The sequence below is a fragment of the Odocoileus virginianus genome, chromosome 24, assembly GCF_023699985.2.
Source record: "Odocoileus virginianus isolate 20LAN1187 ecotype Illinois chromosome 24, Ovbor_1.2, whole genome shotgun sequence".
Taxonomy (NCBI): Eukaryota; Metazoa; Chordata; class Mammalia; order Artiodactyla; family Cervidae; genus Odocoileus; species Odocoileus virginianus.
Genome location: NC_069697.1, coordinates 45,406,644 through 45,421,614, shown reverse-complemented (window position 1 = coordinate 45,421,614; position 14,971 = coordinate 45,406,644). Strand labels below are relative to the sequence as shown.

Below are 14,971 nucleotides of genomic sequence, written 5' to 3'. Positions count from 1 at the left end.
CGCGCACACACATGCGTGCTTAGTCGCTCAGTCCTGTCTGACTCTGCAACCCCATGGGTGGTAGCCCTCCAGGCTCCTCTGGCCATAGAATTTTCCAGGCAAGAAGACAGAGGCAGGTTCCCATTTCATACTCCAGGGGATCTTCCCAACTCAGGGATCAAACCTGTGTTTCTTGCATCTTCTGCATTGGCAGGTGGATTCTTCACCACTGTGCCACCTGGGAAGCCTGTGTATGTATATATGTATGTGTACATATGTATACATACACACACACAATGTAGTATTATCCAGCTTCTAAAACGAAGGAAATTCTGCCATTTGCAACAACGTGGATGAACCTGGAAGACATTATGCAAATAAGCCAGGCACAGAAAGGTAAATACTGCATAATCTCGCTTGTGTGGAATCTAAAAAAGGAACTCACAGTAACAGAGAGTATAATGGTGGTCACCACTGTGGGACTGGGAAGTGGAGGTGAGGGGAAAAGGTAGGTGTGCATCAAAGGTTACAAAATTTCAGTTATAAGATAAAAAAGTCCTGGCCATAGCATGGTGACTGTAGTTAACAACAACATGCTGTATATTTGAAATCTGCAGAGAGAGTAAATCTCAAGTGTTTAAAAAAAAAAAGCAAACAAAAAAGTAACCGCATGTGGTGATGGATATCTTAGTTAGCCTGACTGTGGTGATCACTTCACAGTGATCACTTTGATATACATATATCAAAACATCACACTGTACGCCTTAAATATCAATACATAGATTTTTATTTGTCAATCATACTTCCATAAAGCTGGGGAGGAAAAAAGAACATTATCTTTTTAATCTCATGTAGAAATGTATCTTTTCTTATGTCACCTAAAGAAATATATTACATACCTTTTTTGTTGTTAGCATTGACATGATGAAATGGAAATAAGAATTTCCTGACACCTTTTGATTTTTCACACTCTTTTTTAAAAACAGTTGAATAATAGATGATACGAATGTGTTGGTTGGTTTCTCTATTTGGTGGACTTAGAAATTCTGGGTAATCATCAATCTGAAAAACAAAATGAACAGAGCTGATTGAAGACAAATACAACTGCTTGTCTTTTCTGGGATAAAAGTTTATGGCAATTTTAAACTGCATTCTTTCTTCTTATTTTGTTCCCTGGGAAATCTTTCCTCTTATTGTTAGATTTCCCAATTCCTCCTCTATTTGTTTTAGTCTTTACTAAAAATTCCCTGGTGGCTCAGAGGTTAAAGCATCTGCCTCCAATGCGGGAGACCCAGGTTCGATCCCTGGGTTGGGAAGATCCCCTGGAGAAGGAAATGGTAACCCGCTCCAGTATTCTTGCCTGGAGAAGTCCATGGATGGAGGAGCCTGGTAGGCTACAGTCCACAGGGTCGCAAAGAGTCAGACACGACTGAGCGACTTCACTTTCACTTTCACTTTCAAAAATGTGCTCAGCAACAAAACCGAAGAAACTATTTACACAATAGGATTGCTAAATAAATAGTGTGTTTTCGTTTGTTAAAATATACCCTACCACTTCCATTTTCGGATTTTTAAAGAATTTTAAAGGTCTTAAAGTGTATAATTAATTGGGTTTAGACTAGGATTTTTCTCTGCAGAGGACAATAGCCATTTGCAGAGAACAGTCTACACAGATGCTGTGAGTACAAACGTCAAGGTTTAGACTATTGAAAGTGTCCTACTTCTAAATAGCTCTTTCTTCTCTCCAAAGTGCTTATTTTCCATTCTTGACTGAAAAGGGGACAATCTCAATAAATATTTAGGAGTTTTAGATCTTTTCCTTAACAATCTACTTCCCTTTTTATGACAGATAGGCAGCAATAGCACACGATTGAAAAGCTAGGAGCAGAGGGAATCACCGTGTGTACCTGTGTGTTAAAAGCTTCAGTCGTGTCCAACTCTTTGTGACCCCGTGGACTGTAGCCTGTCAGGCTTCTCTGTCCATGGGATTATCCAGGCAAGAATACTGGAGTGGGTTGCCATTCCTTCGCCAAAGAAGAATCACCTGACACATACTTAAAACTATTAATTCAAACATCAGGAGGGATTCCTCTGTACTTTTTACAGGTACTCAGAATTTGGATAAAAATGTTTCCTGTGATTGTTCAGTTCCATCATTTTCTTTTCACAAATGTAAGAAGGAGATTAATGATAATAATTAAAATTTTTAATTCTAATACAGAGTAACCAAAGATAGGAAGATGGATTAATGAAAAACTGTTAGGACCTACTCAAATTTTTAAAATTATTTTCAAATATGTAGGGTAATTCAAATCAGGCTAATGAAGCAAGGCCTAGTGGAGAATGTGCTTTAGTTAATACAAAGTTTTATTGTTAATAAAGGAATTCTGCACAAAAGATTCTTCAGAAATGCCTTTATTTTGAAATCTGCAAAGTTTATAAGATTAGAATGTTACACATAAATAGCTAAATTTTCTGGTTTGTGTAACTGTATTCTGAATACTTTTCCCTTGCTTTAGTCAAGATAAATTATGAAAGGCTTTGAAATAGGCAAAAAGGATTATCTAGATATTTATCTTTTATCGTCTTTAAGATATTTTAAAACTGTAAGTTGTAAAAAACTGATAATAATCCAAATGATTTTTGTTCATAATGATACAGATTGTTTGTGTCCAGTGGAATAGAATTGATCATTGCCATCTGACACAAAGAACAGCTATTGGATATCTGCACCAGTGTGAATTTGTTTTCTAACTTTACTGATCTGAAACTATAAGCTCTTTCTATATCTGCTGCTGCTGCTGCTAAGTCACTTCAGTTGTGTCCGACTCTGTGCGACCCCATAGATGGCAGTCCACCAGGCTCCCTGACCAGGGATCAAATCCAAGCTGCCTGATTTAGGAGTGCAGAGTCTTAGCCATTCGACCACCAGGAAGTGTGCTAATTAGTAATACTTTTTGTTTTTAACTTTTAAATGTATTTATTTATTTTTGCCTTGGCTGGATCTTCCTTGCTGTGCCCAGGCTTTCTCTAGTTGTGACTAATGGGCTTCTCACTGTAGTGGCCTCTCTTTGTTGGGGAGCTTGGGCTTCTGTAGTTTCAGCTGTCAGACTCAGGAGTTGTGACTGCCTTGCAATGCAGGGGACAAGGGTTTGATATACCCTTGTCCCCTGCATTGCAAGGCAGATTCTTAACCACTGAACCACCAGGGAAGCCCCTACATTAGTAATTCTTAAAAGAACTCGTGTTCTCATGGCTTGTAGAGATAAGGAAGTACTTATGTAAGTAAAATGTTTCTGCACCAAAATAAGTATATTTAACATCTAATATTTTAAATGAGCTGTGTATATTCATTGGAAGGACTAATGCTGAAGCTGAAGCTGCAATACTTTGGCCACCTGATGCAAAGAGCTGACTCATTGGAAAAGACCCTGCTGGGAAAGATTGAAGGCAAAAGGAGAAGAGGTGGCAAAGGATGGTTAGATAGCATCACTGATTCAGTGGACATGAACTTGAGCAAACTCTGGGAGATAATGGAGGACAGAGAAGCCTGGTGTGCTGCAGTCTATGGGGTCACAAAGAGTCGGACATGACTTAGTGACTGAACAACAATTCTTTATATTATATTCGTATAATGTGTGCATGTGCTTAGTCGTGTCTGACTCTTTGTGACCTCATGGACTGTAGGCTGCCAGGCTCCTCTGTCCATGGAGTGTACCAGGTGAGAATACTGGAGTGGGTTGCCATTTCCTCCTCCAGATCTTCCTGACCTAGGGATCAAACCTGAGTCTCCTGTGTCTCCTGCATTGCAGGTGGATTTTTACCCACTGAGCCATCAGGGAAGCCTTAATAGTATAATATCTCAGTATTATTAGCTATATTTAAGCATTATATAAAAATCATGTTCATCCATTCATTTTTACAAATGAGATGTAACCTTTATGATGTCTTTGAAAACAAACTTCATCACTACGCTTAGAGGCATTTTGTCTAATTTTTTGGCATGGCTTTATTATCTTTGTTTTGCATGCCATCAGATCAGTTTAGTTCAGTCGCTCAGTCATGTCCAGCTCTCTGCGACCCCATGGACTGCAGCATGCCTGGCCTCCCTGTCCATCACCAACTCCCAGAGTTTACTCAGACTCGTGTCCATAATAGTCGGTGATGCCATCTATCTCATCCACTGTTGTCCCCTTCTCCTCCCGCTTCCAATCTTTCCCAGCATCAGGGTCTTTTCCAGTGAGTCAGTTCTTCACATCAAGTTGTCAAAGTATTGGAGTTTCAGCTTCAACATCAGTCCTTCCAATGAACTCCTAGGACTGATCTCCTTTAGGATGGACTGGTTGGACCTCCTTGCAGTCCAAGGGACTCTCAAGAGTCTTTTCCAACACCACAGTTCAAAAGCACCAATTCTTTGGCATTCAGCTTTCTTTATAGTCCAACTCTCACATCCATACATGACTACTGGAAAAACCATAGCCTTGACTAGACGGAACTCTGTGGCAAAGTAATGTCTCTGCATTTTAATATGCTATCTAGGTTGGTCATAACTTTCCTTCCAAGGAGTAAGCATCTTTTAATTTCATGGCTGCAATCAACATCTGCAGTGATTTTGGAGTCCCCCAAAATAAAGTCTGTCACTGTTTTCACTGTTTCCTCATCTATTTGCCATGAAGGGATGGGACCAGATGCCATGATCTTAGTTTTCTGAATGTTGAGCTTTAAGCCAACTTTTTCACTCTCCTCTTTCACTTTCATCAAGAGGCTCTTTAGTTCTTCACTTTCTGCCGTAAGGGTGGTGTCATCTGCATATCTGAGGTGATTGATATTTCTCCTGGCAATCCTGATTCCAGCTTGTGCTTCTTCCAGCCCAGCGTTTCTCATGATGTACTCTGCATAGAAGTTAAATAAGCAGGGTGACAATATACAGTCTTGACGTACTCCTTTTCCTATTTGGAAACAGTCTGTTGTTCTATGTCCAGTTCTAAGTGTTTCTTCTTGACCTGCATACCGATTTCTCAAGAGGCAGGTCAGGTGGTCTGGTATTCCCATCTCTTTCAGAATCTTCCACAGTTTATTGTGATCCACACAGTCAAAGGCTTTGGCATAGTCAATAAAGCAGAAATAGATGTTTTTCTGTAAGTCTGTTGCTTTTTCGATGATCCAGGGATGTTGGCGATTTGATCTCTGGTTCCTCTGCCTTTTCTAAAACCAGCTTGAACATCTGGAAGTTCACAGCTCACGTATTATTGAAGCATGGCTTGGAGAATTTTGAGCATTACTTTACTAGTGTGTGAGATGAATTTGTGTCAGTTGCCTCATCAGACTTTCCTATTTGAAAGGTCTGAGTAATAAACTAATCATAGTCATTTAACATCTCTGTCTTCTACAGATAGTTTTTGTTTTATTGAGATGCTTGCTTGAGAGTTCTACTGTAAGCTAAAGTCAGAGTTTGTATCTTCAACAAAGAGGCCAGTTTCAGAGCCTCCTGGTAAAAGAATTGAGCCAGGTTCTTCAAACTATTTTTAAACATATTTTTACTGAGGTATAATTGACATATAATTCTTCAAAGTATTAACACTTCAATGCTGACCTTATATTACACAGTCAGCCCTCAAGACTGCACCATTGGGCTGAGTCAGGATTTCCAGGATTTTATTATATCAAGAAGCAGGTAACTTCACAAGACTCCTAACTCAATGTTTATCAGAATAAGAATTAACAGTTTAAGACAAAGTGAAACTGATGAGTGGAATTTTATTTTTATTATTTCTTTGGACTATTATTAGTGGTGTTTTAATGTTCTGTTTTTCTGGATATGAGAGGAAGCTCTTTCTCTTTCTTCTTAAATAATAATCAGTATGTAACATAAAAATTCAGTAGATTCTACTTTTGGAAACTGAAAATGTTTAAATATCAGATCTTTACTGACTCCCCCAGAATTTGGAAACTCTTAACTTGATTGAATAAAGATCTGCTTTCCGTTTTACCAGGATATGACCTGACAGACACATTGATTGTATAACTACAGCTTTACATGAAGTGTAATATTTAAGTAGAATGCTTGTTTAACCAGGTATGGCAGGCCATTTTAAGGGCCAAAGTTTGGCAGCACCTATGGAACCAATGTTAACAAAGACTTCCTAGGAAAACTGTCCTGGTTCCTAGGAGTACCAGCCTCACAGGTATTAGGAAAGTCACTCCCTGGCAGACTAGAAAACTCAAGAAATTTTCTGAATCTCAAGAAGACCCCCCAGAAGAAATTTCAAGATCTCAAAAATCATTCAAATTTTATAGGTACTGCAGGGGAAATCTGGTGGAGTTTCTTAAGCTTGATTGCCTAGCTTTGGGAAAGCAAATACAGGCTTTTAAAAGTCTAACCTGCATTCATCATGGAACTTCCAGATAGAAGTTAAATCTACAGCAGTGGTAGTTATTCAGTACCCTAGGTTTGCAAAGTATTTTTAAGGAGGCCTGTCTGGTAAATTAACACTCTTGTTGCACCTATGTAAATAATCTGGCCAGCCTAAAGAGTCTTATATTGTGATAAAGAATCTTTTCTCAGAAATTCCCTGGTGATCCAGTGGTTAGGATTTGCTGCCTTCACTGCAGTAGGCTGAGTTCGGTCAATCGTTGGGGAAAACTAAGATCCCACAAGCTGTCGGGCTTGGCTGAAAAAAAAAGAATAACCTTTTTTTTTGAGATTATTATGATAGTAGGGGTGGGAAAAACTTTGAAGTGGGGACAGGGGTGATTAGTAGGAATTCTGCTGGGGTAACTAGTGTTACTAGTGTAACTATCTATGTCTTTCATTGTCTTTGACATATTTTACAATGCTGTTATTTGTAGAAAACTTTTCTGTGTTTTTTAAAAACATACAGAAACATAGCGCTTCTAAGTGGTAAATCTATCAACTTTTGTCCTCATTTCTTCCTTTGTTTATTGCTTACTACTGCCTTCCATCAAATAAATATTCACCTATAATTTATATTTCCTTTATGGTTTTCTCTTTTACAGTTAGCTCTCTAATACTTCTGGAATCTTTATTGGGAGTGTTCCTGAAGACTTCAGTCTATGATTCCAAGTGTGTTTACTGTTACTGTGATGAAAATCATGCCTTAAGTAGAGACTGAATGCAAATAAATGTGGAAACATTTCTGAGTCAAATTGCTTATTAGCAGTTTGGGAGAGAGAAAAAGTATTTATAATTATTTGAATAATAATTACAGTTCATGAAAAACAGTACACATTTTATATAATAATACTTGCAGCGAATCTATAAGGTAGTCATTATTAACTCCATTTTGCAATGGAAAAATCCAAGATTCAAAGAGTTAACTTCACAAAACTAGTAAATAAATGGTGGAACTAGAATTACAAATCAAGTTACTCTGTCTCTAAAGCCAATTTTATTAAAAAAAAAAAAAAAAAAACTAAGGTTTAAGTGCACAGCCCTATTAGTGGTCAGAGGTGGGGATTTTCTCAAAGAAGAATTTCTTTTAAAAATAAGGCAGGAATCCAAGAAGCAATCAAGCAGCTGGATTCATTATTGTGTCAGAGTTTCAGTCAAATTATGCTAATTCCTTCATTTGGAAGTGAGTAGAGTCAGACCCCTTTTTTAGTTGCTGTAATCATCGAATTTGCTTAGCTCTGTCCTTCTAGAACATGGTATCTTGCTTAAATACACAGAGGTGACATTTTATACAAAGAAGTCATTTAAATTTTTTCTGTATTCATTGGCATGAAAAAATGTCCACGATACGCTGGAAACGAAAAATAACAGATTATAAAACAGTATGTGGAGTATATGGGCTTCCTGGGTGGCTCAGGGCTTCCACGGCGGCTCAGACTGTAAAGAACCTGCCTGCAATGCAGGAGATCCAGGGTTCGATCCCTGGGTCAGGAAGATCCCACGGAGAAGGGAACGGCCATCCACTGCTCTTGCTTAGAGAGCCCCATGGACAGGGGAGCTTGGCAGGAGGAGTCCATGGGGTCACAAAGAGTCACACATGACTGAGCAACTGACACTTTCATTTTTTATGTGGAACATGGTCCATGTGTGTTAATTGGTTGATCAGTTTGTAATACTGCACTCAGATTTTCTCGGGTGTATGGCTAACTGTGGTTATCTTTGGACGATGGAATTATATGTATATAATTTATTTTCATTTAATTGTAAGAATCATCTTGTTTGCTGATCTTTTTTTAAAAAAATATTTCAGCTGGTAGTCTGGCATCTCATAGTCATAAAACACAGATGTGTGCATTCTTCCCTGAAAAATCTGTCACCAAAGAGTTGGGGTTGCAGGGGTAGAACAATAAGGACAACATCTAATATGATTAATAAAAACAATTTGTTTACAGTAGCCTTTTAAAAAAGCCATTTTTATGCACACCGTGACACCCTATCATGAGAACGGAGGTGATACATGATTCCTGATCACAGTCACACAGCTAGAGGGATACATCTGTGTTGGAAAAGAGAGGGGGGACGATGACACATGTGATAAACAGTAACTGTGAATAGTGGTAGTGCCAAAATGACCGGTCACTTTTCACCTTCCCTCTTCTCTCTTGTTGGTTCATCTAACAATCGTAATCTCAGTTGCAGATCCTATGAATACAAATGTATAGCCAGAGCAAAACTCTGACATACACAATTAATTCACTTGGACTTGAATTAGAAGGGCAAAGTGTTAAAGAAAGGAAGGTGGTCTCTCTTTTTTTCTTTCACTTTTAGATTAAAAAAAAAACAAAAATTAATCAAAATCTTCTTTCCAAGACCCATAGCATGCTTGTGAAGCGTGAGAGGACCACTCAGGAACCAAACAAGGCGAGTTTACTCCTCCATGGGGTGTTGGCCTAGTTTTCTTTCTAACCAGAAAGCCTCTCCACTGGCAGCAGTGAACAGGGCAAGGACACCTAAGTCCAAATCAGCACCTGAAGAAAGAAAAGAAAGCTCTTAAAGGGGATAGAGCTGAACTCAGTCCCTTGTTAGAGATTTGCTTTAGATGTGGTGTTATCTGAAAAAACAAAAGATGTTCTGCCTTTGCACTGGGACATCAGAGAGACCTCTTTAGGGAATTCAGAAGCCAAAGTTTTAGCCTAAAGGAGAGACAGGAATGAGATGGGGGTGGGGGGAGGAAGAGGAGAAGGAGGGGAGGGAGGAGGCAGGAAGGAAATTGTAACGGTCCTGCAGAATTACCTTTGTTTAAAATTTTCTAACTTTATGTCCCAAATCAGCTTTAAGTTATTATGACAGATTCTATTTTGTAAACTCTTAGCTAATTTAGGTTGGAAATAAGGTTATCCATTGTTTCATACAGCACTGAATTTATGTTTTTAGGACCATTTTTCAAAGCTGAAAGAACTGCTTTTACTTCTAGCACAGGTAATCATACCAGTGCTTCATGTAGAATATCTACATGAAAATAACCGTAGAACTCCAAACTGAGACACGTGACACATTTCTTTTTTCCTATGACTTGTTGACATAAAAACTCTTAATAAAATAATTAAACCACACTACTTATAGATAGGTCCATCTAGTTAAAGCTATGGTGTTTCCAGTAGTCATGTATGGATGTGAGAGCTGGACTATAAAGAAACTGAGTGCCAAAGAATTGATGCTTTTGAACTGTGGTGTTGGAGAAGACTCTTGAGAGTCCCTTGGACTGCAAGGAGATCCAACCAGTCATTCCTCAAGGAAATCAGTCCTGACTATTCATTGGAAGGACTGATGCTGAAGCTAAAACTCCAATACTTTGACCACCTGATGCAAAGAACTGACTCATTGGAAAAGACCCTAGTGCTGAGAAAGATTGAAGGCAGGAGGAGAAGGGGACAACAGAGGATGAGATGGTTGCATGGCATCACTGACTCGATGGACATGAGTTTGAGCAGGCTCTGGGAGTTGATGATGGACGGGGAAGCCTGGCATGCTGCAGTCCATGGGGCTGCAAAGAGTCAAACACAACTGAGTGACTGAGCTGAACTGAAGACTATTCATCAGTTGTAGTGCTTCCTGATATATGACCTTTCTTTGCCTCTGAAAAAGGTGCTGACCCCCGTCAATACTAATATGGAACCCCATGCTCCAACCATGTCCAAGAGCACCAGATGCTATCCTCCCATTAAAAGCTAGATCTTGGGGGGAATTCCTTGGCAGTCCAGTGGTTAGGACTTCACACTTCCACTGCAGGATATACAGGTTCTGGTCAGAGAATTAAGATCCTGCAAGCCACATGTCCACCCCTCAAAAAAATTGAGTCTTGGGGAAAATCTTAACAACAACAACCAAAAACCCTGTATTACTGATGCTGAAAACTCAGCCTCTGTACACTGGTGCCGAATTGAGTTTTGGGTGAAGTAGAAAAGAATAGCTTCATTGCTGTGCCAGGAAAAGCAGGCTTGTGCCCCTCAAAAGCTGTGTATCCCAACCCAAGAAGATTTCACGAGGGGTTTTATAGCAGTGGTTCAAGGGTTGGGGTGTTTATGAGGATCAGGGTGTGTAGGGCCAGTACTCCTTTAATCTGACCTCAGGTGGTCCTCTCTGGGATGAAGAATGCTAACATCTTCCATTTATGGGGAGTTTTAGTTCTGTAAGGCGCTCAAAGAAATTGTCCTGTATATCCCTTAGGGGGGAACTTCCCAGGCGGCTCAGTGGTAAAGAACCTGCCTTCAGTGCACAAGCCGCAGGAGACATGGGTGTGATCCCTGGGTTGAGAAGATCCCCAGTGGAGGAGGCAGCGGCAGCCCACTCCAGCATTCGTGCCTGGAGGACCCCGTGGATAGAGGAGGCTGGCGGACCACAGTCCCTAGTGTCGCAAGGGGTCAAACACAGCTGCACTGACACAGCACGCACACACGCAGGCATCCCCTGGAGAGGAGCACAGACCCTGCCCCAAGGCTGCCAGGTCGTTTCTCGGCTGCCCCTCCCTTGTCTCTGCTTCCCCTGCCTTCCCTGATTAGCGACTGTCTGAAAGACTTCCACGGCCAGGAGCCCCACAGACTCCTGCTAGGTTTCACTGCTTATGTGAAGGGGGAAAAAAAACACCATGCTGGCTCACCAACCAGGAATACCTTTTCTCAAACTGTGAAGTTAAAATAGTAGGTAGGTGTGCAGGAAAGGGTTAACTCTCCAGGTCTGAGCAGCTCATACCTTGCATCGTGGAAGATGGAGGAGCCTGGCAGGCTACAGTCTATGACGTGACAAAGAGTCAGACACTACTTAAGCAACTTAGCATGCACGCATATGCTACTCCACTGGGCAGGGACACCTGGCAGCTTGCACCTGGTGTCTCCTGGATTCCATCCTACACACCTCCCTTTGCTAAATGTAATCTGTATTCTCTCACTGTAATAAACCACGTCTGAGTCCTGTGAGTCCTATGATCTATCAAGCATGAAGGTGGTCTTGGAGACCCCTACACAGTTGGACAGCCATACCCAAGCATTAAAAAGCAAAGACATTGGTTTCCCAGCAAAGGTCCATGATAGTAAAAGCTATGGTTTTTCCAGTAGTCATGTATGGATGTGAGAGTTGGACCATAAAGAAAGCTGAGCACCGAAGAATTGATGCTTTCGAACTGTGGTACTGGAGAAGACTCCTGAGAGTCCCTAGGACTGCAAGGAGATCAAAGGAGATCAAACCAGTGAATCCTAAAGAAAGTCAACCCTGAATACTCATTGGAAGGACTGATGCTGAAGTTGAAGCTCCAGTACTTTGACCACTTGATGTGAAGAGTCAATCCACTGGAAAAGACCCTGATGCTGGGTTAGATTGAAGGCAGGAGAAGAAGGGGCCAGAGGATGAGATGGTTGAGATCACTGATTCAATGGACATGAACTTGGGCAAACTCCAGGAGACAGTAAGGGACAGGGAGGCCTGGCGTGCTGCCGTCCATGGGGTCACAAAGAATCAACATGACTTAGGACTAAACAACAGCAACCCAAGCATAAGGCCATTGGCTGTCTATACCACTGGTTATGCTTCCTTTGGGCACTGCAGAACCTTGCTCTTTCCCCGGCTATTAAGTCCTGAGGAGTCAGCCCACCTGCCTGTCCTTCCTTTCGAAAGAACTTATAAGATTCTTATCCTTGAGGCCAAGATTTGTGCCAGAGTGAAGATGGGAAAAAGAGATTAAATGTTCAAACAGTATCTTACAAAATGTAATAAAGTTTAACATTTATTGAATACTTATTACATGTTCTTTATAGGTATTACCTCACTGAATCCTCATAGAACTCCTAGTGTAGGTAAAACTATTCCCATTTTACAAGGGAATTTGAAGAACCTGAGGCTGAGAAAGTGAAGTGGCCTGCCCAAGGTTCCTTTGCTAGTAAGCAGCAAACTGAAGATTCAAAATGAATCCTGCGCTCTTAACTTATGCAAATGACATGCAAAGTATAAAACATATATGCACACACACAAAAAAACTTACATACTGTGGGTCTAAAAATAAAATTGCTTCTATTATGAGATGGTGCAATGGTATGATGAGGTAGATTTTTGTGTTTCTGTATTTTGTAATCTTACTGTGAGACAGTGTTTAAGGACAAAGACTGCTGTACAGACATTATTACTATGGTAACAAATGTCACAGAAACCTCAAAAATGCCAAATTTTCTAATTGCTAAATGGACCCATTTGGCTCTCATTTCTTTTTCCTTTCTTTTTAAACTGAAGTTTATGTGTATTGGATATTAATCCTTTATTAGTCATATCGCTTGCAAATATTTTATCCCATTCAGGAGGTTATCTTTTTGTTTTGTTGAAGGTTTCCTTTGCTGTGCAAAAGCTTTAATGTTTAATTAGATCCAATTTGTTTATTTTTTGCTTTTATTTCCTTTACTTTAGGAGAGATAGGTAACTCTCACTTCTTACCCATTTTCATGAATTGCCCATGTACAGAGTTTCTATCAAAGCCCTGACATCAAAGAGGGACTGAAACATGAAAGAGAACCTCAGACTAAGAAAGCCCAAAAAATGAACATAAACTCATGTACAAAGATCAGGATTAAAATCACTTGGGAATCAGATTTCTAAGTGGAAGGTACTAAAATGTCCTAAAGAAAAGCCATCAAGCAGGCAGCAATCTAGTTCATTGGTATGAATTATTCTCATTAAAGTCTTATGAGCCAATTCATTGTTTTGTGCCCTAATTATTAAGTACATCATGACCAAACTAGGTAATCAGCCAACACCTTGACAGGAATTTGGAAGGCTGGGGAAAAACTATGAACTAGCAGTTAAGAAATCTGATTTCATGTATAGAACAGACTTTTGGATTCTATGGGAGAAGGCGAGGGTGGGATGATCTGAGAGAACAGCATTGAAACATGTATATCATCAAGGGTGAAACAGATCACCAGCCCCGGTTGGATGCATGAGACAAGTGCTTGGGGCTGGTGCACTGGGATGACCCAGGGGGATGGAATGGGGAGGGAGGTTGAAGGGGGGTTCAGGATGGGGAACACATGTAAATCCATGGCTGATTCATGTCAACATATGGCAAAAACCACAACAATATTGTAAAGTAATGAGCCTCCAACTAATAAAAATAATTGGGAAAAAAAAAGAAATCTGATATCTAATGTGGTCTCCATTATTAAGTTACTATATGGCTTTGGTCAAGTTACTTATTCTCTTTCGGCTGTGATTTTCTCAGGTTAAAATGAGAAATGTAGAATCAATTAAGGTCTCTTTCAGCTTGAATATATATATTTTAAAATATGAAATTATAACATTATAATATTGAAACTTAATGATTGTACTTCAGGAAATGCATTTACATGATCAAAAAGAACCACGGGAGCTTCCCTGCAAAGATGCAGGCAAAGGGTATCTACTGAGTCCTGTTTTGTGGGAGGAGAATATACGTAAATATGTAATTTACCTATGCATTTTGTTAAGAACATTCCTTATAAAGAATTCTGTATCTATATCCCAAAGAATCTTGTAAAAGTTATCGGTACTAGCCAACCTATAAGAAATATTAAATGTAGTCCTTTATTCTAGTTTCTTTATGCTTGAGATTTTCCATATGAAAAAGTAAATATGAGAGAGAGAACAACCAAATGCAATGTGTGATTCTTGACTGGATCCTAGTTTGAACAAACTGAAAAGACAGGTAGAAACAGAAAAGCTTTGTGACCTTCGCTAAAATAGGCTCTACTAGGTTCACTGATTTGGGTAAAACATACTGAACAAAGGGCTTCCCAGGTGGTACTAGTAGTAAAGAACCCACCTGCCAATGCAGGAGACAAGAGACGCAGGTTCGACCTCTGGGTCGGGAAGATCACCTGGAGGAAGACATGGCAACCCACTCTAGTATTCTTGCCTGGAGAATCCCATGGACAGAGTCTGGAGGTCTACAGTCCATAGGGTCACAAAGAGTTGGACACGACCGAAGCAACTTAGCACACACACATATTGTAGAAAGCTGATGAAGCACATGTCATTCCTTCCTTTGACGAATACTCTGTCCCTTTTTTTTTTTTTGCCTAGAACTTCTAATCTTTTTTCAAGATGAAACTCAAGTTACTTCCTCGGTGAACCATTACCCATTCATCCACCTGAAAGAATATGTCACTTTCTCTTATCCCACAATATTCTATTTAATCTGCTTTCATATTCCATTATAATCATCTGCTTATCATTTTTCTTCTTTTCCATCTGGCTTACCTTCCTCTCTAAATTATGAGTTACTCAAAAGTAGGTTCCATTTTTTATTCATTTATACATCTGTAGTATAAATGAATACCAGTGATTCAAAACACTGGTAAATGCTCTCTATAAAATCTAACATACATTCAGTAGAACTATTCAGTGTAGAAAGAAGAAAGACATAAACCAGAAAAAAGGGGAAAACGGAAGGTAAACATCTATTTGGAGACCATTTTACTTAATAAGCTTCCCAGGTGGCTCAAATAGTAAAAAGTCCGCCTGCAATGCAGGAGACTTGGGTTCGATCCCTGGGTGGGGAGGATC

General features: G+C 39.8%; 2 protein-coding genes and 1 non-coding gene across 4 annotated transcripts in view; 2 read left to right on the top strand and 1 right to left on the bottom strand.

Annotated features, from left to right (window-relative positions):
- The window catches only part of XPOT (exportin for tRNA), a 159,386-nt gene that overhangs the window by 80,723 nt on the left and 63,692 nt on the right, over window positions 1-14,971 (top strand). The gene's annotated exons all lie outside the window — the stretch shown is intronic.
- Window positions 1-14,971, bottom strand: part of C24H12orf56 (chromosome 24 C12orf56 homolog) — an 82,043-nt gene that overhangs the window by 53,251 nt on the left and 13,821 nt on the right. Inside the window, exon 2 of the mRNA XM_070454659.1 lies at window positions 879-1,041. Coding sequence (XP_070310760.1) covers window positions 879-1,041 — 163 coding nt within the window. The remainder of the gene's footprint in view (window positions 1-878; window positions 1,042-14,971) is intronic.
- Window positions 1,224-1,295, top strand: TRNAW-CCA (transfer RNA tryptophan (anticodon CCA)). The gene has a single exon. It is a non-coding gene; the product is annotated as a tRNA-Trp (tRNA).